The sequence below is a fragment of the Sporothrix brasiliensis genome (assembly GCF_000820605.1).
Source record: "Sporothrix brasiliensis 5110 chromosome Unknown Cont20, whole genome shotgun sequence".
In the NCBI taxonomy this organism is placed as follows: domain Eukaryota; kingdom Fungi; phylum Ascomycota; class Sordariomycetes; order Ophiostomatales; family Ophiostomataceae; genus Sporothrix; species Sporothrix brasiliensis.
Genome location: NW_024467139.1, coordinates 1682881 through 1706904, shown reverse-complemented (window position 1 = coordinate 1706904; position 24024 = coordinate 1682881). Strand labels below are relative to the sequence as shown.

Sequence of the window (24024 nt, the reverse complement as noted above, 5' to 3'; positions counted from 1 at the left end):
GACGTGACGTGACAAGAAAGGGGGTTTGGCTGTTGGCTGTCAAGTGCCATTGCATTCCAGAAATGCCAGGTGACCATCGCTGCGTTGCGTTCATCCAGCATCAAGCCTCGAGCCTCGACTCGGGCCTAGTGAACTGCTGTCCCTAAACGTCTTTCTGGAACTTGGATCGAAGGTCCTACCCAGAGTATGCCGATCGACGTATTGATGTCCAGCGTGACCCTGCCCTTGCATGGTGCACAGAAGAGGGTGCGCCGCGGCTGCGACGCGGAAGAGACTTTCCAAAGAAGGATGGTTGCTTTGTCAATGCTAGTCGTCTCAGTTTGTGATCCCAGTAAATTTTGTTTCTGTCGGTCACATTGTGGTTATGCCTTGCTGAATTGTGATCTGTGCCGCAACCGCAAGGGGAAGGCTGTTGGACAATGATGAAAGCGTTCCTTTCTTGTTCTTTTTTTTTTTTTTTTTTTTTTTTTTTTTTTTTGTATGTTTGCTTGTTTCCAGTCTGCATGCATAGTGCGAGGTAATCTGCGATCGTCATCTGGTGTCGTTTTCAGCCGCCGTTGTATCCTGGCAAGCCGGGGCCCGGCGAGGTGTTGGAAAAGTCAAACGCTAGATACATAAACACGAAAACCGATCAAACCAGACTTCACGCAAATGATCCCCCTCCTGTTTATTCGTGTTTCTTTTGACATATTTTACCCGTTTGGCGAAACTTACCCTCTTCTACCGGGAAAGCAACAAAAGAGTAATAAGGAGGCAAAGCATGAAGTCCATAGACATTATAGACATTGCTGATGAGGCACTACATCCGAAAATTGGCCGTGGTTGACCAGGAAAGGATCACCGACTTGTTATTGCTGCCTGTTGTCTGTTGCTTGTTGCCTCAATTTGTCCTGGGTGTCTTCATTTTTGTTCATTTGTTAGGAGTGGTTTGTGGAAACCAGCTGACCGAATATGAAAATGAACTATGGATGAAAAGAAAACAAATCACATGAAATATCCAGTGTAGAAAGGCCATCTATATTTTTATTTGGTCATTTGTTTAAGTATTTGCTGCATCCTGATGTTTATTTTTATCTTTACCAAGAACCCAGAAATGAATACTTTACAGGACTTTACGAAATCCGCACAGACGACGCTGCCCTCAGATCCGTTTCGACCCTACTGTCCGCTTGCTCCCTACTCTTGTCTTGGCTATATGGCGGCTATTTTGCCTTCCCTGGCCTCTCCTATTTTTCCCGTTTCCACGTCTTTGCTTCCTCCTGGCTTCGCCGCCGCAAAGCACTTTAACTCTCTTACTGACCTGCCAGCACCTACCCGTTTTGGCAGATCCATGCGCTATGGGGGCGAATAGGCAAGAGAGTGGAAGGTGGATATATATTTCTATATTGCTTTGTCTCTTACTCCGTACAATGACCTCATTGCCCGCAGTCGTTTCACGGCGTCTCCCCTGTGCATCTCGCCTAGCAGAGTGCCTCCCATCCCGGAAACCAAATGAACGCCCACACACAAACAGACGAACTCGCAATAAGGCAAATGAAGACGAAAAGGGTCAAAACGAGAGGCGAGGCAGCGCAGACGATACGACGGAGGAAGATAGGGAGCATAGTGAGTAATACGAGTGCGCCGAAAGTAGAAGACTCTTAACTCCTCTTAATTGAACGCCCCGAGAGTCGACGTATTGTTATGGCCGGTTCATGCCGGGGGTGCTTGGCTTCTCATTTTTGAGTCTATCGTGTCTTTTCTTGGTATTCCATGTTGGTCTCATATGCATGACCTGTGCTCCATATGCCGTAACCAGTTGTAGAAAGCGAAGTCAAAATAGCCTTTGTGGTTCGTGAACGCGTTTCTTTGCTCGTAAAAGGAGAGAAAAGACGGTGAGGAAAGACAGGGGTTTTGCCATCTTGTTCGTGCACGACTTCCTTTTTCGTTTACTCGCCCTGCTCGTCACCAATCTTCTCCAGCTTGCCCATCTCCCGCTTCTCGCCGGCCTCACCAATCAGTCGCACCCGGTCCAGCCGCACCTTCTCTGCGCCGTCCTGGGCCGACACCACAAACACGACCAGGCTGGTAATGTTCTGGAACTTGACAAACTTGAGTGGGATCGAGGCGGTGCCCTGCTCGTTCCAGTCCGTCGGCTTGATCGTGACCTCCTGCGTCGCCAGTGTGTCTTCCGCTTCGTCGAAACCCAGGTTGTGCGGGCTGTTGCTATACAGCTTGAGCAGCTCTGGCCGTGCCGCGTCGTCCGTTGGGTGAGAGGTAATCTGCGCCTGGTTAACATACACACACAAAAAAGACAGCAGCGGACGTGAAGGATAACTCACCTGCAGAGTGTGCAACTTGGCATTTGACTGCAGCGGGATGAACAGCATCAACTGCTCGTCCGTGTCGCTCTCGACCCAATCTGCGCTGCTTGCCGACAACGCCTCGCTCTTCCCGCTCGGCTTGCCCCCGCCAAACAGCACGCGCACACTGCCCGCCGCGGCGTCGTCCACGTTGAGCAGCTCCGTCCGCTGCACCTCGACGTGGTTCGTAATGTCGGCATAGCCGCGGGGCACACTGGCGCCGCTCCACCAGCCGCTGGCATCACCGCTCGAGCCCTCGCCTCCGCTGCCATTGCTCGACGCGCCTCCTGCGCTGCCGGTCTCTCTGACTAGCTTATTGACTAGTGACTCGAGCTTCCGGGGGTCGGCGCCCTGCACGCGCTCAATCTCGTTTCCGTCGCGGAACAGGAGGAAGGTCGGCATGGCGGTGATGCGGTACTTGGCGGCAATGTCTTTTTGCACGTCGGTGTCGATCTTGACAAACGTCACGGCGTTCTCCCGGCCGAGCTGTGCAGCAATCTTCTCGTAAAAGGGCGCGATCGTCACGCAGGGGCCGCACCACGTGGCAAAGACTGGGATGGAAGGCAAGGAAGCCAACGTTAGCAGAACAATATGCACTTTGGATAACGACGTTCCGGTCACATACAGTCGGCAATGACCACTTTGGACGATTTGAGCAGGCCGGCGAACTGCGCCGCCGACGAGATGTGGGTGACTTTCGACATCGTTTCTGTGCCTGCTTTGCTGCTACTCAAGAAGAGAAGATTTTCTGTTTCTCGCCCACTGCGGTTGTCTTGTGTTTTCGTCTATTTCTTCGTCGGCTGATCTCAAGCCACTCGCAAGGTCTTGGCGTCGTGGCGTCGTGTTGTCGTGTCGTCGTGTCGTCGTAATTGAAAACGAACGTTGGAGTTGTAAAAGAGCTTTGTGAAACCGGAAGAAAGCGAGGGAAGGCGAGGACAGCTCTTCCTTGTGACGCCACCAGCAGGGTCAATTAGTATTACGAAATAGCGATGGCAGGCTGGACTAGGGCCGCGAGCACCGCTGAGCTGCCCCGCAGTGCTCCACCTCCTTTGGCGATGTGCTGCTGCAAAGGCACGTTCACCCAATGCACCTTACCGTTTCTTTTGACTTCGAGTCACGTGCAGAAATAAGGAATAGGAAACAAGGGTGCATTGTCGCAAGTAACCATGACGTCGAGTTTGCTTTGCTTGGGTTTGTTTTATCAGTTCAGGTTTTGTACTTTCGTGCATTGTAATCCAAGGACTACATACTATCTACATAATGGAAAGACGTAAATGAAGCCTCCAGATATCGCCTCAAACACCAGAAAAGACAAGAAGGAAAAAAGCGAAAAAAAAACAAAAAAAACAAACAGCAAATAGCAAATAGCAAGTCGCACGAGGTATCGGTAGCTGCACCAAAAAAACATGATCCTCTCCAATGGTTCCAATATCCGGCTGCCCATCGCCTCCCAAGAGTATCTAGATGCCGACGGCGTGGCTAAACACACGCACCGCCAGCTGGCCAAGCAGACGTGACCGGTCGTCAGCGGGCAGCTCCTGGTACACAGCGTAGACACTCTTGCCTTTGGTATCGCGGATTGCTCCCAGGCGGTTGCCTGCAACCGCGCCGGCAACCATGCCCGGGACGTTGGCCACAATGAAGCCCAGCGCACCGCCACTCAGACCGCCCAGCAAGCCCCAGAACTTGCCCGTGGGCCGGCCAGACCCTGGCTCGGCCATGCCCTCCTCGCGCAGCATCTCTTCAAAGACGTCGGCAAACTGCGCATCTTCGGCCTGCTGGCGTGCCTCCTCCGTATTGGCTTGGCCGTGGCCGTGGCTGCTTCCACCGCCGCTCGCTGCATTGGAAAAGAAGTTCCATGCCCACGAAGCGGCGCCCGTTCCGGCGTGGGTGCCCGCCCCCGCCCCTGTCGACGGGTAGTCTTCGCTATCTTCACCATCCTCGTCCGCCTCGTCGGGGAAGCTGTAACCACGCCGGTTGAAGAGACGCCGCTGCGCATCGTATTCGCGCCGGCGGTTGGTGTCGGACAATGTGTAGTAGGCATCGTTGACGAGCTGGAACTTGCGCGTGCGTGTCGTGCGCTCGGGGCTGTCCTGGGGCACACGGTCGGGATGGTTTTTCAGGGCAGCACTGTGACAAAAGACACGAGAGACCGGTCAGTTTTGTGCAAGGGGTCAATCGGGAGCTAGTTGGATGTGACGAAGGGTACGTACCGTTTGTAGGCATCACGGACCTGCTGGGCGGTAGCAGTCTCGGGAATTTCGAGGATGGCATCTGTAAAACGGGGAGGCGGTTAGTAAAGCCTGACAGTACAAAATGACCAACACGTGAGCTGTTGCAAGACCGTTTGATGGAGAGTCTTACAGTAGTTCGGGGGCGGTGCGTCGTTGGCCATGTTGGCGGGGGCAGAATGTCGAATGCGGCACCGAAATCAGTCGCGGCAGCGTGGTCAGGGACAGCGCGCGACGATAGTTATGCGAAGATGTGTATGAAGGAGAATGTGAAGAGGGGAGAAAATGTTAGGAACATCTATGTCGAAATGCGATGAGGTAGAGAGTCCAATCAAGGCTAGGTCCAGAAAAGGCAGGAACAAGACCAACGGAGCGGCCTCCATGGCTGCCGTTGCCTTGTGACGTTTTGCCACTCTCCAACAACGTCATTCATCAAATGTTGTACTAGTAAGAGTGTCGCGGCTGCTTTTGTTAGCGTGTGGCGCACGGCTTAGCACACCTAAGGACCGTTCCCAAGCGATCTGGCCCTGTTTTTGTCTGGGAAGGAACGAATGCCCCGCCAATGAATTTGAATCGCTAAATTTAACATCGGAAAAACACATCTCAATAGGCGTGATCTGGGGTTTACGTGCGTGCACCTCCGAGCGAGGCTAGCCACACAGATGTATAGTGGATGAACAAGAACGCTTTTCACGCGACGTTAAATAATCTGCACAGTTCACCTCCACATACAGTTATCACTCTCAGTCTAGCGACTTGCTGCAGCCTCGAGACCTCACGTTCTCGGGCCGTCTCCAACACAGATAAAGACTTTCGCCAAGATACATCTGGATAGACAAGTCACATTTTGGTTATGCTGGCATGCCCAATGCTGCCCGAATACCGGAGGTCGCATACTTGTAAAACTGCACGGCTGTGAAATGTGCCGTGACAACTTAGAGACGCTGTGGGTTGAATTGGCTGAAACGGGCAAGAACGGCTAAGAGTGGGCTGGCGAGTGGATGCATGGCGGGACCCAGACGAACGGTGCCTAAAAATATGTGCTGGCCAGTCAGATCTGTGTGACAATGTGCTTCTTCCTGCAGAAGCTGCTGGCCGTTGGAGCCCGAAGTCGGGGGGGGGGGGGGGGGGGGTGCGGTGGACGTGTGTGCTCCTTCCACGAGCGTCCAGACCGTCGCAAACGGAAGGACTCAAGGATGGAAAGAACGAGAGGACAAAGACAAAGGGTAGTCGAAATAAAGGAACAGCAAAGGGGCAAGAGCCAAGGGAATCCCATAAGAAAGGAGAAAGGACTCCCGAAATTACCCAAATCTCCTTCTGGCGCTGCCTTCTTCGTACTCGGCCCACGAGCCGGAAAGTTCGATCCTCGTCACTGCCCCGCTCTGCGTACCCCTCTGTATCTGTTCTTTCCTTTCTGGTCGTGTAAAGCACTGTTTTCGGAAAAGTTCTGCACCTTTGTGCATTTCGACCAGGAACACCTTCCTCTTTCATTTTGCCATATGTTTGTTGGTTGCCTTCCCACGTCGTCCGTTGCATGTCAAACAAGTGTAAACAAGGCAATTACCACAGGCTCTCCTTCCGCTCATGCTATCTTGCCTTCTTGAACTTCCCTCCAGTTCACCACAGAGACCTCTTTCCTTAACAAAAAAAGAAAATGCCCTTGCCAACTCAGACATTCCCCCTCCTCCTTCCCCCTTGTCCGAGTCCGGCCCTATTTTCGACCTCGTGTGGCCTCTCCTGCTCACCCCACTCGTCGGTTTCTGCACGGGACCCTCTGCCACCCCCCCATCGTGCCTGTTTACCTCTCACTGTTGCTTTTAAAACCCCATTTTGCCTCCTCCGTCATTCACGGCCTGTCCATCATTCTGCCCCAGCTTTCCCCCCCCCTTCCCCTTTATATTCAAGAAAGCCGCCCTTTGTTTCCTACTGCTTGTTTTATGCTTCTTGTGTGTTCCTTTCTCGCTCCCTCTTTTGTCTCTTTTCTAGTCTATTGCATCTCTTGCAGCCGTGTCTGGCTGGCTCTGTTTCACCCTTTCTCAAAACGTATCGTCAACATCGAGTTTGCCAGGAACTCGTTCATATAGCATAGCGAGAGAATATAAAGCATCCATTTTCCCAAGCAGAAACCCGTTTCTCCAAGGACCACAATCCTTCAAGAAATCTCAAGACCAGGATCCATTGACTGGACCTACTGACTACGCTCGCGTATCCCTCGTCTCTAACAGTGTTCAAATTTATCACACCAGGACGGGCAAAAGGAATACCGAGTTATCCACACAGCCTGACAAGTCTACCGGTATATACACAGCAGTGGAGAGGACTCGGTATGACTTGCAGAATCGTTTCTCTAACATGTATGTGCAGGACCAAGAGTCACAACCAGGTCTTAATTTGTCTGCCATTATGATGGCTACGCACTCAACGACGGCAACCATGCAGGCGCAGGACGACCTCGCGGCGCTTTTGGCCAGGAACCTGACTCTCAGCTCGATCCCGATCGCTGCGCCGACTCCAGAGGTCCCCGTGCCCGCCCCCGTCGAGCAATCCAAGATTGTCTACTCCATCTCGCAGCACTACCACCATTCCGCCCACACCATCAAGCTACAGCCTGCGGTTGAGCAGGCCCGACAGCAAGATGTACAAATGCAAGAAGAGAATCAGCAGCAGCAGCAGCGCCAAACGGTCGAGCAGATCCTGGTGCAGAACGGCATCGACCCGACTGCGCTCACACCTGTTCAGTTTGCCCTTTTCCAGATGTCCGCTCCGGACCGCCGTGACTACCTGCTCCAGCTGTGGCGCATCTGCCCACCGACTCGGACGGCCGCCGATTACAACGCCGTCGCCGCAGGGGCGGCCTGGGATACTATGGAGGCCGAGATGGAAAAGGAGATTACCTCTTCCACCTTGCGGGTGCAGCAGAGCCAGCAGAGCCAGCAGAGCCAGCAGAGCCAGCAGAACCAGCAGTTTTTTCAGCAGCACGAGCAGTCCTTTCGGCCCAGCGAAGCGGCAGTCCCGACAGCGAACAAATCGACGCACCAGTCGGCCGACGGTCGGTGGCTGCAGGAAACGCCCCAGTCCTACATGGAACCGTACATGGCGTCTGGGTACGAACAGCTGGCACGCCGCGAATACATGGCGTCCAACTCGCCACCGCCGGCACCGGCGACCGGCTTCTCAGGCCGTGGTGGTGACGATGCCGCCAGCATCCCGCGCACTGAGCATGAGTCCGACAACGCCAACCCCGATGTGCATGCCGGAGTGCATTTGAGATTCTCCCATGCCACCGACCCAGTCTACGCCAACCGTCTGACGTCGTCAACACAGCCAGCGCCGTCCATGCCAGCACCTAGCCGGGCCTCCTGGCCCCAGCCGCACCAGGCAGCCATGGAGATGGAGCACCAATACGGCGCGCTGATGGCCATGCGCGACGGCTGTGAGATGGACATGTAGATGGAACTATGGAATTGTTTCTCCCCGTCGCTGCATTCTACTTTTTTACTTTTTTTTTTTTTTTTTTTTTTTTTTTTTTTTTTTTTCTTTTCTCGTATTCCTTCTGCATTTTCATGCGAGATACTTCGTCCATCTCCTCTCTTTGGCACATCTCAACGACGCTCGTCCTTGCTATTTGTCTTACTCATTATATCCAGGTTGGATTCTCAAAGGTCACGAATAACGGTACATGTATATATCACAGCACGTCTCACATCTTGCATCCCCTCATTGCTGCTGTTGTTCGAATTCGCAACGTTTTCGCCTTCTTTGTCTTCGGGTTTGAAAAGGCTCTTAATATGTCAAAGAAAAGAATATTTGCTTTACCGTATCGATGCTCCCGGTTGTTTGTTCGCTTGTAACAAGAGCACCCCTGTGCTATTAATTTTTTTTGTGAATCCGTATACTCCAAATCTGTTTCCTAAGAAAGCTCTTTTTTTGCCAAGATAAGTTAAAAAAAAAAAATAGGAACTACCGACACCCAAAGCAAATGCATCCCTGCCCAAGTGTGCCCCCCTCCTCCATGACCACTCATTTCTTCTTGCCCTTGCGCTTGTTTGCCTTGACCTTATTGTGACTGCTGCCTGTGGCCTTGAGCGAGCCAGTGGATGCCTCCAGCAGCTCAAAGTCCTCCTGCGAGTCGGTGCTGGGCGTGGCTTTGCCCGGGGAAGACTCGCTGTCGTCGACATCGCTAACGGCGGCTGCGGCCGGGGCTGGTCTTGCTGGCTTCGCCTTGCGCGTGGCCTTGGCCTGCTTCCGCGGCAGCGGGGTGTCTTCGCGGTCGACCTGTTCGTCTTCAATGTTCGCCTCGTCAGCGCCGGTCTTGCCGCCCAGCAGACGACCCGCAGTCAGGCCGAAGAGCCAGACAGGCAGCCGGTAGACGGCCGTGTCCTTGAACGTGGGGCGAGCCACCTCGTTGATCTAAAGACGTCAGTTAGTAGGCAGTTCCAAGGTTCCACAAACTCACAACAGGCCAGGGGTGGCACGCGGGGACATACGTCAAGAAGGAGCTCCTCCACTTTGCCCTCCTCGTCGACCTGCTCGAGGTAGACATCACCGAGCGAGTCGACAACCAAAATCTTGCCGTTCTCGGCCACCACACGCTTCTTGGCGCCGGTCGGGCCGGCACCAGGTTGCGCCGTGGGGGTAGCTGTCCCGCTGCTGCCAGCTCCGCTGGTGTTGGTACCAAGGCCGCGACGCGCAGCACGGCGGCTACCAGCACCCTCGCGGGTGGCGTCGCGCTTGGCGTCGCGCTCCTGCATGCGGCGCTGCTTGCGGTTCATGGCCACGTTCGGCTGGGGCTCATCATCGGCGGCGCCCGTGTCGACCGCAGCGCGGCCGCCCATGGACGGATCCGCACCAAAGTCGCCGCCGAGGTCGACGCCGCCAAACTGGTTGCCCCAGGCCGCTTGGCGCGCGTAGCGAATGTAGCGATCGACAAACTCGCGCTGGCGCTTCCAGCTCATGTACAAGGCAATGTAGTGCGCGCCTCCGCCGACAAAGACAAAGAGGCCGAACAGGACGGTGCCGAAGCCCGGGCGGTAGCGGTTGTAGTAGTACTCGGTGCCCTTCCAGACGGGGAAGCCGTTGGCGAGGAAGTGGTCGTAGCGGTCGCGCTCGGGTCCGCGCAAGACGTTGGTCACGATGCTGAGACGAGCCTGCATTTCCGAGGCGCGCTTGACAGCCGCGCGGACTTCGCCAGGCGAAGGACCCTTGGCGACATTGACGCCGGGCTTCGTCTTGCCGCTGCCCTCCTTCTTGGCGGCCTTGGCACGGTCGGCTGCGAGCTGCTGCTTGACCTTGTCCGGGTGAAGCTGGCGGGTCTTCTTGCGGTACGCCTTGTTGATGTCGTCGAGAGAGGCCGAGGGAGGGACGCCAACAAAGTCGTAGAAGGTGATTTCGGGGCCAAGAGCGGCGGCGAGCTCGTCGCGCACACGGAAGATCTCGCGGTCTGTGGGGTCCCGGCGGTTAGCAAAAGAGCAAAAGGCGGACACACAAAGAAAAGCAGACAGGCCAAGACGCACCCTCCTTGGTCCAGGCGGCTGCCATGGGCGCAAGGGCGGCCAACAGGCCGACGGTCAAAGTCGAGAATCTCATTGTTGCATTGCTTGGTGGACGAGATGGCAATTGGAGGCACTTGAAGGCGAAGGAAGCAAGCTAAACAGAAAACAAACGAAGAAGACCAGCGTCCGCAGGAGAACCAAGTCGTACTGCAGATGGACCAGGTTTGCAGAACGTAAAGGTGTCGTGTCCGAAACAGCAATTTTTTTTATTGGGTGATGTTAAGGCTCTCTTTTTGGCTGCAGACGTGTTTGGAGGCTACGGGGAATATTCACTGGGGTCTGTGGCCAGTGGGGGAGCTTTCCGCTGCAGGACGGCCTATTTGCGTGACATTGTCACAGACCACTGGGTCGTGCTTCCGCAAACAGCGCTAGCCGGCAGTCGTTCAGCAGGAAGGCACGCCCCTGAAACTAGAGCCTTCCTCTTCGATGTTTCAGTCCTCAGTCCTCAGCTTCACCAGAGCATGAAAACAGGGCCAGGCAAGAGAATTGCAACAAAAATGAATATCAAGATGTCAAAAGCACCAGTCGAACTGGGACGCAGAAGTAAGATATATGGGCTACAATGACTGGCCTCTGCGGCCGCCGGTTCGTTTATAGTAGCGCTTCCGCACTTGCCATGCCTGTTATAAAGTTGTCTTGCAGGATGCTCTTTCCCAACTGGTGCCTCTTGCCATTGCCAGGAAGTGATTTGGTCCCGCATCCCCACGATAAAATATATTCTTTCAAAGACGCCGTCAAAGACAGGGCCCTTGCATCCCACGTAGTGCTTACTTCGTATTTATATCAATGTTGGTGGAGTTTGAATACCTACTCGGCTCAGCGTTACCAGGCTTAATGATCGGTGCCTAAGCCCAGCCCTGTGATGCCTATGACGAACACGTCTGTTTAAGGACAAGAAGCTACGTGTCGTTCTGCCAATTTAGCTTTTAGCGTGCTTTCTCCTTTCATATGCAGACTGCTAGGAATGCGGAAGGCACGAACTCTGGCTTCTGAAAGTACTAAAGGTTTACACTCCTCACTACTCACACGCTCACTCCATAGCACATTGAGGATCGCTCGCACTTTCCAAAGTTTCTTCGCCAGCGCGTCACGTAATTACATCCAGTTCCTCCACTGTTTATTACCAAGTCCCGGAAGGTGCTGCCCAACCCAATCTCAATCTGTCGTTTGCTCCTGCTACACGCCGACACCAGCACACACGCGCTGTTTCCCTGCCGAGCCTACTTCGTACACGCTCCTATTTCTCCCCTGGCAGGTTCGCCCCGTTTATTAAGCCCCACGCAGCAACTATTTTCGCTCGACTCCCAGTTCCGCCCCCTGGCTTCTTTTTTTCACCCCCTTCTCTGATTCCGACTTTTTTGCCTGATCACTTTCAATCAATCTGCCAAAATTCATCTTCGCGCGTTCTCGTTTTTGCCCTTTTCGATCCATTCCTGTCCTTTGACTTTCTTATCGCCCTCGTCTCCCACTGTGGTCACTCATTCGCCTCACTCTTCCTTTCCGATAATCAGCGTCTTCAATATCCGCGGGTCTCCCTTTTTTTGCTCCCTTTTGCTCCCCTTTGCCGAAAATCGACCATCCCCATCCACTCGCCCAGCGAACGAAAGCACGCTTGCATCTGCACTTGCACCTGCGTCCGAATCTGCATCCGCATCGTCACCGCTACTTCCGACGAGGCCCGAATAAAACCCCTTCGACTAGCCTCCTCCATCTTTCTCCTCGTCCTCTTTCTTCTTTTTTTCCCCTTTTCTTCTTCTCTCCTTTTTGTCACTCAGCCGCCACAATGGCCTCCCGCATCCAGATCCCGATCGAAATGCTGACGTCGCGGCTCCAGCTTGGAGACCGCTTCAACAGCGTGCGGTCGACGTCGCTGGCCACGCGCTTCTCGAACCTGCGTCCGCTGTCTGAATTCTTCGATGTCAAGCGCCTGTCGAAGCCTCAGAACTTTGCCGATATGCAGTCCCGCGTCAACTACAACCTGGGCTACTTCTCCAGCAACTACGCTGTCGTTTTTGTCATGCTCTGCATCTACACCCTGCTCACCAACTGGTGGCTGCTGTTCGACATTGTCTTTGTTGCCGCCGGCATGTTCCTCATTGGCAAGCTCGACGGCCGCGATCTCGAGATTGGCACCATGCGCGCCACCACCTCGCAGCTGTACACCGGTCTCTACATCATTGCCATCCCTGTCGGTCTCATCTCGTCGCCCTTTACTACCGTCGCCTGGCTCGTCGGTGCCAGCGGTGTTGTCATCATTGGCCACGCGTCGATGATGGATAAGCCCATCGATGAGGCTTTTTCTGGGGAGGTGGTCTAGATGGTCGGCCACGTGCTCCCAAACACAGCCCCTCCTGGGGAAGATCATCAACCAGTGGCAAGCAGCGAGGCGCCCGGTCAGGCAGGGTCAGGGGGCAAGATGCGTGGAACTTGGCTGTCGGCGGTGGAGGCAGTCGGGTTGTCGAAGAATTGAGCAGCAGTAGTGGGGGGAGTGGTGCAGATGCGGAGTATCTGCGCCGGTATGGTGCTTCGAGCTCGTCTTGGGGTGGGACGGCCCGGGAATTAGGAGGCGAGGCCGGCGCGTTGCAGCCTCGCAGGAGATATATTCGTTCGAGAGCTGCCGACGAGGACTCCGACGACCAGGATTCGGCTACCGATTCGTCGTCGGGAGATGACTCGGAGGACGGCGTGAGCGAACCAGGGGAGGAAGAGAGAGCAGTTTTGGATTCGGCCCTGTCTCGGATACGGCGTGCGCAGGCTAAAGACAAAGCGCAAGTCAAACTGAGCAGGGTCGAGCTTGCTGCCCTTGGTCGACACAGAGAGAGAGAAGCACGGGCGCTGGCGCGCCGTCAACGACGAAAAGAACGCACAGACAGAGTGGCGGTGCCAATCGAGCACCTGGAATCCATGTCGCGCAGCCTCACCAAGCTACCGACACCCGGAAATTCGGGGGACGACAACACCTCACCGCAGCGGGTGCCTGGCTCGTTCCAGTTGGAGGATCGCCAAGGTTACCCTCCAATCGGCTATTTCCCGCCGCCAAGCGCATCGTCTCGGGCTCTGCCTTCGTCCAGCTCACAGCCAGTACTCGGCAGCAACAGCAGGGACGGAGCAGACCACAACCGCAGCGACTCGCCATTTACCTATTCGTACCTGCGTGGACCATCTACGGCCCGCCACGTATCGGACCCGGCAACAACTGCGAATCACGTTGATCCCTTTCAATACATGACTGCGGGTCCGCGAGCGCCTACGTATACTGCTGGCGCTGCGGCCGTGGCTGAGCGAGGAGCATATCCTCGTGGATCAACAGCAGGCCCTGCTGCAGCCAGGGGCCGCAAGGGGCCGGCGAGGCACGATACCGAGTCAAGCGAGGACGACGACGAGGACGACGACGACGACGACAGCACGGCGAGTGACGACGACGAAGAGGAGACGGACAACGGCCGCCGTCCTCCGGTTCACAACACACGATCTCGCGCCAAGCAAAGTGGCGAATCCAGCCAATCCCGGAGACACAGCGAGATTGTCGTCGAAGTCGAGTCCGAGTCTGAACCAGAAGCCGAGCCTGACCCAGAGCAGCGACCGGAACGGTCGCGGTCGTCCAAGTCCAAGAAGCCTTCCCGCAGCTCGTCGTCTGCCAATCCTAGACGCAAGTCGGCTGGACCTAGCAGCACCAGTGCGCCCAGCTCACACACAAGCCGTCAGCGAAAGAGGAAATAGGTACACCGCTCTTTCTGTCTCCCTCGACCACGAATTCTTTGTTCGTCCCCTTCGCTTCTTCGCTTCTTCTTCACTTCTTCATATGCTGTCTTTTTATGAATATCTTTAATCCCGCCTGCTTCTCACACTTGTCGTGCCACGCATGTGTCTCTTGTCCTGCCATGTGTGTTTCATTGTTTATTTTATCGTTCACTTTTATATCCCCACTTACCCCTACTTTCCTCATACCCCAAGATTAGAACTGGAAAATGGTGTCAAAACGGGTCAAAAACAAGAACGCTGGGCTTTGTATTTTTTGGGTGAACGGGTTCAAAAATAGTTGACCAGGAATGGGAGCAAGAGCAGAGCTTTGGTAGGCTTAATAGGAATTATTTTTCGTTTTGGTAATTTGTATGTGTAATTTAAACCTTTGTAAAGATGTGCTATTTTAATAACGGAAACGACCCAAGAAATCCAAATCGTGATCGGGAAAATGGACGAAGACGAAGACGAAGACGAAGACAAAGAGAGACGAAAAGAGACAGAGAAAAAATGTACATGCTATGCCCTTCACGACACGAAAACATAGTCGGATATGAGAAAACATCAAAGAGGATGAAAATAGAGAAAAATGCCCGAGAACCCAAATGAAATAGTATATAACCCAAGAAAGCGTAACAAGACCAAACCTCTGTCCTCTGCGTCAACTTGCCTATGAGAACATTTTCGCGATGCCTGCCAGACTGCCACCCCAGCCGCTGCCACTGTCGCTATGGCTGCGGCCGCCGAGGCTGCCACCGCCACCAAAGTAATCCCGCTCCACGCTCCGGCGCTCCCACTGCATGTTGCCGTGCCGGCCGCGCTCGAGGCTCGTGGCCATGGCCCTGGCTCCAGCGGTCCCGGTGCCGGCCACAGCCGCCATGCGCATGGCCTCGCCGACCAGGCCGGCCGAGTCGCCGGACATGGCGCGGGCTCCGACGCCGAGCATGCGCTCGAGCGACTGCGGCATGCGCAGGCCGAAGCGGGCGAGCAGTGCCGTCAGGGCGCCGCCGGTAATGAGGGGCATGATGGCGAGCATAAAGACGCGCATCGGGTGCTTCTTGGCGTAGTAGATGAGGTCGCGGAGGAGGCGCTTGAGCTTCTTGTAGGCGCGCTGCATGAAGTTGGACCGCGGCGAGCGGCGATAGTAGGACGACGAGGAGCCGCCGAGGCCGTTGCGGCCAAAGGAGCCAAAGATGGAGCGGCTGCTGACATTGGGCAGGCTGAAGAAGCTGCCGGTCGATCTGTTGCCGCCGTGGTGGTGATGGCTGCTGCTGCCGTGGTGCTTCTTGCCGTCGTCGAGACCAAAGAAGCTGCGCGCGGAGATGTTGACGGACCGGGTGCCGCTGCGGCTGCGGCTGCGCTTTCTCTCGTAGCCGCGCTCGCGGTCGCGCTCCCGTTCATGGTGGCCGCTGCTGTGGTGCTTGGAGGAGGAATGACGCGAGCTCTTACGGGAGACACCCGTAATGGTCGAGCCACCTTCCACGTCGAAGAAGCCCATGTTGGCGGCGGGCGGAGAAGGTGTTGTGTGGGGAGAGACGAGGAAGCGAAGACGAGGGGAGGAATGCGGCTGTCGCTTTTAGGCCAAACCCGTCCTCATGAAGGATCGCAGCCTCGTCACCGGAATGCAGGTATAGCAAAAAGAAGGACGCTCGGAGACTGTCGCAGGGACGGCGTTGACGCGGTGGACGGGATGGAAACGATGAGAGTCGAAGGAACGAGAAGAATTGAACACAAAGATAGGACGATAGTAATGAGAAGTTCACGGTAAAGAAAAAGAGAGGGAAAGGAGTCGGGGAACGGGATGTCTTTTGGGAACTGATTGGTTGGGAAGAGGGGCAAATAGGAGCAGGAGTGAGAGAAGACCCTGGGAACAGTAGCCCAGCCTCTTTTTTTATTCGTTTTTTATATATTTGCGGCAGGGGTGTCACAATGTTCGCTCCTGCCGCTCACCGCCTCCTGACAAAGGAAGTGCGCAATTTTGCCTGGCAGAGTCTCGGTCGTTCCTTCTTTTTGACAAAGTTTACGGACACCATCTTGTTGCCTGTTTGGTTTGTCTTGTATTGCACTTTCCGTTCCCTTTGTTTACATTGGATGCCCTCTTCAGCGTGGCGGTTGTTGTGCTGCGCGATCCCTCTTTAGTCTTTGTTGTAAGCTCGTTAATGGGAGGGCTGGGAAACGAAAAGCTGGCGGCGGCGGCGGGGAGCTCCAGTCGTGTTCCCAGACACTGGCGCAGGAACGGACCCCCTGTTTTAAGTAACCGTTCGGCTTTTACCGTGCGAGGAAAACGCCAACGAAAATGCAGGACACAATGGGGCATGGTTCTGGGCGTCATTACAGCATATGCCATTTTAGGATTAGCGTTGTTAGGGATGAGCCGCACTTACACTGTCCAACAGCAAAGACCATCACGTGCAAGGGACGACACATGTGTCAATGAGAGCTACGCTGTATGGAAGAAAACTGGCGACAATATAGAGTACAGCATGATGCAAACAGCCTGTGATTTATGCCGTACTCATGGCGTTGTTATGCTTCGACTTAGTGGACTTCCGCCGCAAAGAGTCTCAGGCTAGGTAACGAAGCTGGCAAGAAGACGGACGTGAATGGAAAGCATGGCGGCATAAATGTACAACGAACCTCCCAAGACAACTTCAAAAGCGACAACAGTCTATCCTCACCACATATTGTGACGGAAAAGAATCATGCCCTTACACCCGCAAAATACTTTTCTGACACTAGTAAGTTTCCCTGTGCTTCGTTTTCTCCGACAGATCTTTCTCTATGACGATTTACTTTATGATTCAATTTTTGTTTTATCTTATAAAGCAACAGTAATAGTTATGGACAACACGTACGCGACCACCCAGCAAATAATTCCGCAACAGGAAATACGACGGGGTGTGTCTTGTTGTTTGGAAGTTGGGATTTTTCATCGCACGTTCAAAGAAAAGCCTCGATACAGTAGATGTACTGTATTTGCACTGTATGCCTCCTGCCTTTTACACCATAGCCACGCCTAGACGGGCTAGGCAGCCTAACGGAAGGAAAGTGCAACTATCGCGACTTCCTCCCCGAGTGACCAACACAGTAATTTCAGCAGGAACGATCGTGGCCCTAATGCTTTTGGTAAACACTGCAATCTGTCCTCACATGACGATTGTGATTTTGACCTACACAAGACAAAGGTGTCTCAGCCTCATATGACGTCCGCACGCACAGCAACCCACGCTTTGGCCGACGAGGACTCACAAGGCGAATCCAGTCGGGCACGGCCTCGAGGTCGCCGCACATACTCATCGCCGGCGATCGGTCCACAGCTACCCCATATTCTGTCGAGAGCTCATGTTCCGGCCAGTTGAACAACTAGAGAAACGTGGGTAGACTCATACGGCAAAGGAGTCGGCCAGAAGCACGACCGTTATCAAGTAGCGGGCACTGACAAAACCCTGCCAGCTAGCAACGGTCGGAAAAACAAAGGCTGTGGGGATCGACGAAGGCTGCGCATATTCTTGTCCTGCCTGGTCGCATTCTTTGTTTTTGTATTTATTGTACAGCATTACCCTGTAGAGGCACACATACCCTCCTCTTTCTTTCACCATGTATTCATCCATGCCAGAACGCACGCACGGAGGAGACAGCCAAGACGACGGCAGACGCAGTACACAGCGCTCAAGACGCTCACAGTCACCACCAGCTCGATATCCCCAACACGACTCCCGGCAAGAGATCCGCCGTGGCGGCCGTAGCGAAAACATAACGCACTTTTTCCGACCCGTCACGCACCGGGTCAGTGTCGAACCTTCCAACCGAGCTTCAGGCCTAGCGTCAACCTTAAGACCAGCCACGGCTTCCACACCCACGGCATCACAGCCTACCATGGACTATCGTGGCAGTAGGGGAAACAGTGGCAACCGAGACCAGGACCATCGGGGCTTCCGAGACGGCGGCCGCCGCAGTCGTGACAGCCACAGGCGCCACAGGCGTGGCAGGCATGATGGCCGTGGCCCAGACCGGGACGGGCGACGCTCTCATAACACTGTGCCTCGGGCGGCCTATCCACCCGGCCAGCGCGAGAAGCTTCGCGAAGATGCCAAGCAGACGCTTCGCATCTTGCCCACCATCCTCGAGGCGCTGGGAACCTCCGCTAGAGCTTCCGCCGTGGTCAAGCATGACCCGTGGTCGCTGCGCCCTCTGGACCCAAGCTTGTGCCCGCGGCTTGCCCGGCCAGCCACCATTCGCGTGCTGAACAGCGATACGATCAATGCTGCGCTCGGTCTGCAGCGTTTTACACACGCCCAACTCCTGTCCGACAAACTCGTAACAGCAACGCCAACGCCCCTGCGCCCACCGCTGGTTGTCAACTTTGCCAGCCACCACTCGCCTGGCGGTGGCTGGCGCAACGGCGCGCTGGCACAGGAGGAGGCTCTGTGCTACCGCAGTTCACTGTCTCTCAGCCTCGATCGTGATCTGTACCCACTGGGACGTGAAGACATTCTATACAGCCCGTACGTGCTCGTCATGCGCAGTGACCGGGCATCAGGACACAAAGTGATGGTGCCGGAAACGCGGCCAAGAGAACTCCCCATCATGAGTGTTGTCTCTGTGGCCGCACTGAAACAACCAGCCCTGCGCAATGTCCCTGCCGACGGCAGCCGTCCTAGTGACAGCGGAAGTGGTGGCTCCCAAGGCACAGACGACTGGTCGGCCTGGGCCACGCAGAGCTCAGGACCTAGCCCACCTCTTGCGGTGGTGCCGGCATCAAGCCCCCCATCATCTATTTCTGGCGATTCTACAATATCGTGGTCGCCGTCCCAGGGCGCCTCTGTACCCACCGGCCCACTATCAGAGTACACATCACAACCGTCATCACCAAAGGCGTCATCTCAGTCACAGGCGCAACAGCTGCGTTCACAATCTGCGGACCTCGATAGATCGGACGGTCAACACTCAAGCCCCAGGGGCGGTGAATTTGTTTCTTATGCAAACGCGGCGGGAACCGTCACACAGGCATCGACACGCCCCGAGACACGCTCTTCGCCACCGAGACCACCGCCCCGCCAGGAGCGGGGTGGTGAGAAGACTCTCTTTGCCTACGAAACCGACCGCTTCCTCACCAAGCTCAAGATGCGTCTGATCTTGCGCGCTGCAGCCCAAGCCAGGCACCGCCAGCTCGTTCTCGGCGCTCTTGGCTGCGGCGTCTACGCCAACCCGCCCGAGGAGGTCGCGCAATTCTGGCTCGAGGTTCTGCGGGAACCGGAGTTTGCCGACGCTGGTCACTGGTGGCAGGACATTGTTTTTGCCGTATACGACGGCCAGCTCTCCCAGAGTGGGCAGATGGACCTGGGCACGCAACCAAACACGACCAACTATGCCGTTTTTCATGGTATTTTGGACGGTCAGCAAGTGTAAGCTGTGTCCTTTCGTTTTTTTTTTTTTTTTTTTTTNTTTTTTTTTTTTTTTTTTTTTTTTGGTCAGAATCGTTGCTCATTCGTCACGCTCACATACGCCATGTTTGTTGTTTTGTAATTTATGTCGATTTAAGCCTTTGAGTTGTTTTCTATTGTATACCCGGCCCGCCTTTTATCATTGTTGTTTCTGAAATAAAAAGGAAAAGAAAAAGACAAAGAAAAGAGAAACCACCAGCTCCGTTTACAATCTAACATGACAATCCCACCATGGAAAAACGGGAACCACCCAAGGACGCTACAATAGACGCAGCCATGTAAAGCGCAGAACACCGTTAACACAGAACACCGTGGCCAATGGGCCTAGAGCGGTTTGCCTCGACTGGACCCAGGCGACGAAATGGCCGCTCTCATCATTGGTACTGATCATGAAATAGCCTCCCTTGTGCCAAACGCTTCTAAACGCTTCCCGGTGCTTCTGATCTTTGCTGTCGTTCGTATATTGACTGGCAAGGAACAACATCTCGATTTCCTGCTGCTGCGGCGACAGCACCTCACCGTATCGCAGCTTCATTCGCTCAATCGGAGCCAGTGATGCGTCGCTTGCGTGTTAGAGCTGTTACCCGTTGTACCAACAGCCGTCTCGTGGTCGTCGAGTTCAGGGTTTGTGGTGCATAGGACAACATGCTGTCCAGCATCAGCTAGCTCTCGTGCGTCGTGTTGACATAGTCCGAAGTCAGGTCCGACCATGTCTCGTGCAGTTGCTGAATGTCGACTGAGATGGGGTCAGGTAGTTGCCTGCGCCGTTGTCCAATGCAATCAGGATGTACGGCACGTTCGTCATGTTAGCCAGCCCAAGTTAACTCTCCCTGTGTACGGGTTGTTGAGAGCCAAAAAGTGCCAATCGACATCGACTGCAAACTAACGGACACGAAGCCGCCCGTGTACAGTTTGCCGTATGCTTGGGATGTGGTGATGTTCGCCTACTTTCCATAAGACATATATCCTCGTCCATGGGAAGTAAGATACGGGGTAGGCCCACCTAAGTTTCCAGCTTTCGACTGGTTCGTTCTGCCTTTGCTCGTCTTGTCGTTTTGCGTTGATCCCGTCTTGGCCTGGGCCTGGCTTTGATATCGACGCCCGGACGCGAATACTGAAGCTTGATGGAGATGTGGGAAACAGCGTGTCCGTCATCGGAGTATTATCGAAAGCATGCCGGGAAAGACAGACTTGCAAATACCTATACGAGTAAGTAAATTAGAAATAAACCGGAGACATATGGAGCAAACTGAGCGACTGCGGAATCGTAAGGCAACGCGATGTAATAAACAACGGAAAAAAAGTGGCATCGTCGAGAAATAGGTAATCCTTAGACCCTGTATATTATTTTGAATCGCAAAAAAGATACGTTTGGACGAGAGAAACAGTGGAGTGATAGTGCCACAAGCAAAAAAAAAAAAAAAAAAAAAAAAAAAAAAGCAAAAACAAAACCGCGTTCCCGGGACATTACAGATATACACTATTATGTGTGTCCAATGCAGCTTCCAGGGTCATGCTTGCTGCTGTTTATCTCATGAGCCAATGGCGTGTCATGCTTTCTCGGTACGCGGTCGAGAAAATATCGGCGCCGTGCTTTTGTCGTCAATGCCAAAATATATATAATACCAAAAATGTACAGCAAGGAGGAAGACACACCGTCTGTCTACCCCTTGTGGTTGAGCCAAGCCCAGTAAGCAACTACCATCCAGGCGACTCGGAAGGCCATGGCATAAAACTCCCAGCCAGCGAGCTGCAAAAGTCGCTGCTGGGATGAGCGGCCACTGCGGCGTCGCCGTGCGGCCGCGGCCGAACCGCTGCTGGCACCACTGCCGCTGCGCCCGAGGACGCCGCCACCGAGTCCCAGGAGACTGCTCAGACCGCCACCGACACCCCCACCGCCGCGCCGTCGCCGACCACCGCCCAGGCCACCACCACTTCGCAGGCCCAGCGTGCCCACGACAAACCGTCGTACGCCCGAGACGGCGGCCATGCTCAGGCCAAACACGCCGCGACGGGCGGCCGGCTGCCAACGGCTGCTGCCGCCGCCGAGGTTCACGTCGACCATGTAGTCGTCAGACAGCAGGTCGTTGTTGTACGCAGAGTCGTCGGACGAGGAGTCGTCGGTGTCACGGGCGATCTGGATCTTGGGCCCGCCGCGCATATCGTAGTTGTTGGCGGGCGAGGACGTCTTGGCGGCGTGGCCGTTGCGCCGGCCCTTTTGGTGGCGGCCATGACTGGCGGGCTGGCCTTGTTGCTGGTTCGGGTACTGGTTCGAGTAGCTGCGCCCCCGTGAATAGGTGGCCGGCACGGCGCGGAACGAGACGAAACTGGATGAGTCACTGGCGCCCTTTTGGCTGTTGGTGCTCACGGCATCGGTCCCGTAACCACTGCCGCCAGCCGCAGCCGCGGCGCCGGCGCCACCACCACGGCTGCGGCCGTACTCGTCGTCCTCGACCTTGGCCTTGCTAAACATTGGCAACACCGACGACGGCATGTTGGACGAGGTTGAATTCGCATCCTGCGCCAGCGGGTCAAAGGCAAACACGGGCAGGTGTAGGACCTGGATCAACACGGCGTAGATGGCGAGCAGCACGATGGAAACGACAGCCATGCCGCCGTAGCGCGCAAAAGTGCTCAATTGGTTGGGCAGCAGGCACAGATGGGTCTGCATCGTGGGCGGCGCAACCTCGCCTGGCGGTGCGCCGACCGTAGCCAGCGGGTTGCCCTTGGCATCAACCGGGTTGTACAGACTAAGCATGAGAAAGCCGGGCGTCGGCACGCCCATGGCCATGCTGAAAGACTTGACCGTGATCTCCTTCACTTTCTCCTGCGCGTCGTCGTGCACAACCTCGCAGTAGTCGTGGTCGTCGCCAGAAAAAGCGTGCTTGACATTGCCAATGGACCTTATGAGTTTGACCGAGTCGCTCTCGCTCAGCACATTTTGGTACTGGTACCCACGCGACACCGGTATGGCGTTGCGGTGATCCGGGAACACAGGCGTGTTCGGGTCGTCGGCGGGCGGCTTGGTAGCGGGCCAGTGCTCGCGATGCGGGCCGCACGGTGTGCCGGGCGGCCGGTAGAGCGGCACATGTGTCAGCAAAACCGTCGGCAGGTCGGCCTGCAGCGCGTCGCCGGCACCCTGCGCCTTGGCGAGAGCGGCCGTGTCGAACTCGGCCGCGTTCAGGTCCTCGACGCGATGCGGGTACGACACCTCTTCGCCGGTGCCGCGCTGGAACCGCAGCTCACGGGACACAGCCCGCGTCTTCTCCCAAGCGACGCTGCTCAAGAACTCCTCAACCGGTTTGTAGATGGACTGCACGTCGCTCTGGCCTGCGCGGTCCGACGTGTCGGCACTGAGCGAGACGGTGTCGACTGATACAAAGGTGTGGTTGCCAATGACATCGACGCGGTTGCCCTCGCCAAAGTAGCTCTGAAAACGGTTCCGCACAGAGAGCTGCACCTCGGACCCAAAGCCGAGGTCGTGGTTGCCCGGTAAGCTGGCGATCACGCGACGGCCGCGCTGGCCCGGACCCGGGTCGGTGCCCCCCAGCGTCCACGGATCCAGGAATATGTCGCCGAAACGGGCATACTCCTTCAGCCAGTAGTCCTCGTCGTACTTTTTGCGCCACATTTTAGCGTAGCCCTTCTCGCGGTCCGGTCGGCTGCTCCAAGACGGGTCTTGGAAGCTGCCGTGCGCCGGCCGCCACTCGCGGCCTCCGTCAAAAAGGTCGCCCAAAAAGAAGACGGTGTCGGGCTGCAGCTGCTCCTGCAGCTCGCGATACGACCGTCGCATGTAGTTGTCCGTAAGCATCACCGTCAGTGAGCTCAGAGGCCATGGGCGGCCCGGGTAGGTGTGGGCGTCAATGAGCTGGGGATCGGCGACGAAGACCATGTGATGCGGCTCGGCGCCGGCGGGCCACTTCTCCCAGTGGTCCCAATGGCAATGCATCACCTTGGCATGGAAGTTGCCACGCTCGCCCCAGAGCAGCACAAGCACCCAAAAGGCAACGAGAAAGTGCGGCACACTGAAGATGCGCTGTGGTGCCAAGCTGTGCCGCACCAGCCGGAGTAACGTTTCCGCTGCTATGATGGCAAGCGGTTGTGGACGTGGTCGCCGTCGCCGGCTGTCCCGCAAGAGAGTGCTGGCGCGCGTGCCTGTAAGCAGCACGCTTCCTATGCTGACAGCGGCACCGAAAATGCGGCGGACGCTGTAGTTCCAGAGCAACCGTAGGACGTTGAGGACGAGGGCGCCGAGGTCGTCATCGGAGGCGTTGGGGTCGAAGTCAGAGTGGCGGTTCCCGGGCCCTCGTCTCGGCCCGGATGATGGCGTGTAGCCGTTGCTATAAGGCGTCGCCATGGCATGCGGCAGCCATCACCTTCTTTCCTGTGTCTGATTTGTCGTGGTTGATTCCCAGTTCGTCTGACGCGAGGAAGAATTGGGGTCAAGAGAGCTCGTGAGCGAGGTCGATTTTCTCCCTTTCGATGGATGCCCTAGGTCAGAGCGTTGCAGAACGGCGAGTGAGGGAGGAAAAGTGTCGGAGAGATGGTGAGGTCGCCAGGTGGATGAGTTCTTGCTGCGCGATACAAGCCCCTTTGTTTCGTCGACGCTTTTTGGGTATGTTCAAACGAGGTGTCCGTTTGTGTTCCTGTTTGTGGAGGTTCGTTTTGCCACGCCGTTTGGTCGAGTCGTGGTTTCCGTTGGGACGACGCTAAC

At 55.5% G+C, this 24024-nt stretch overlaps 8 protein-coding genes across 8 annotated transcripts; 3 read left to right on the top strand and 5 right to left on the bottom strand.

The window, feature by feature from the left end:
* Positions 1-1928: 1928 nt before the first annotated feature.
* Positions 1929-3046, bottom strand: SPBR_07482 (thioredoxin; the record flags this gene model as incomplete). The annotated part of the gene is made up of 3 exons (XM_040765736.1): positions 1929-2261; positions 2322-2893; positions 2968-3046. The coding sequence occupies 3 exons, from the start codon at positions 3044-3046 to the stop codon at positions 1929-1931; spliced, it is 984 nt and encodes a 327-aa protein (XP_040616453.1).
* A 756-nt stretch (positions 3047-3802) lies between these two features.
* On the bottom strand, positions 3803-4737 carry SPBR_07649 (uncharacterized protein; the record flags this gene model as incomplete). Its single annotated transcript, XM_040765903.1, has 3 exons — positions 3803-4472; positions 4556-4616; positions 4707-4737. The coding sequence occupies 3 exons, from the start codon at positions 4735-4737 to the stop codon at positions 3803-3805; spliced, it is 762 nt and encodes a 253-aa protein (XP_040616452.1).
* A 2269-nt stretch (positions 4738-7006) lies between these two features.
* SPBR_07582 (uncharacterized protein) lies at positions 7007-8023 on the top strand (the record flags this gene model as incomplete). The annotated part of the gene is made up of 1 exon (XM_040765836.1): positions 7007-8023. The coding sequence occupies one exon, from the start codon at positions 7007-7009 to the stop codon at positions 8021-8023; it is 1017 nt and encodes a 338-aa protein (XP_040616451.1).
* A 570-nt stretch (positions 8024-8593) lies between these two features.
* On the bottom strand, positions 8594-10159 carry SPBR_07130 (uncharacterized protein; the record flags this gene model as incomplete). Its single annotated transcript, XM_040765384.1, has 3 exons — positions 8594-8983; positions 9061-10013; positions 10087-10159. The coding sequence occupies 3 exons, from the start codon at positions 10157-10159 to the stop codon at positions 8594-8596; spliced, it is 1416 nt and encodes a 471-aa protein (XP_040616450.1).
* A 1749-nt stretch (positions 10160-11908) lies between these two features.
* On the top strand, positions 11909-13845 carry SPBR_06913 (prenylated rab acceptor 1; the record flags this gene model as incomplete). The annotated part of the gene is made up of 2 exons (XM_040765169.1): positions 11909-12433; positions 12508-13845. The coding sequence occupies 2 exons, from the start codon at positions 11909-11911 to the stop codon at positions 13843-13845; spliced, it is 1863 nt and encodes a 620-aa protein (XP_040616449.1).
* Positions 13846-14536: 691 nt separating this feature from the next.
* On the bottom strand, positions 14537-15364 carry SPBR_07739 (uncharacterized protein; the record flags this gene model as incomplete). Its single annotated transcript, XM_040765993.1, has 1 exon — positions 14537-15364. The coding sequence occupies one exon, from the start codon at positions 15362-15364 to the stop codon at positions 14537-14539; it is 828 nt and encodes a 275-aa protein (XP_040616448.1).
* A 2378-nt stretch (positions 15365-17742) lies between these two features.
* Positions 17743-19275, top strand: SPBR_07149 (uncharacterized protein; the record flags this gene model as incomplete). Its single annotated transcript, XM_040765403.1, has 1 exon — positions 17743-19275. The coding sequence occupies one exon, from the start codon at positions 17743-17745 to the stop codon at positions 19273-19275; it is 1533 nt and encodes a 510-aa protein (XP_040616447.1).
* Positions 19276-20973: 1698 nt separating this feature from the next.
* Positions 20974-23667, bottom strand: SPBR_06607 (manganese ion homeostasis protein; the record flags this gene model as incomplete). The annotated part of the gene is made up of 1 exon (XM_040764863.1): positions 20974-23667. The coding sequence occupies one exon, from the start codon at positions 23665-23667 to the stop codon at positions 20974-20976; it is 2694 nt and encodes an 897-aa protein (XP_040616446.1).
* Positions 23668-24024: the final 357 nt, after the last annotated feature.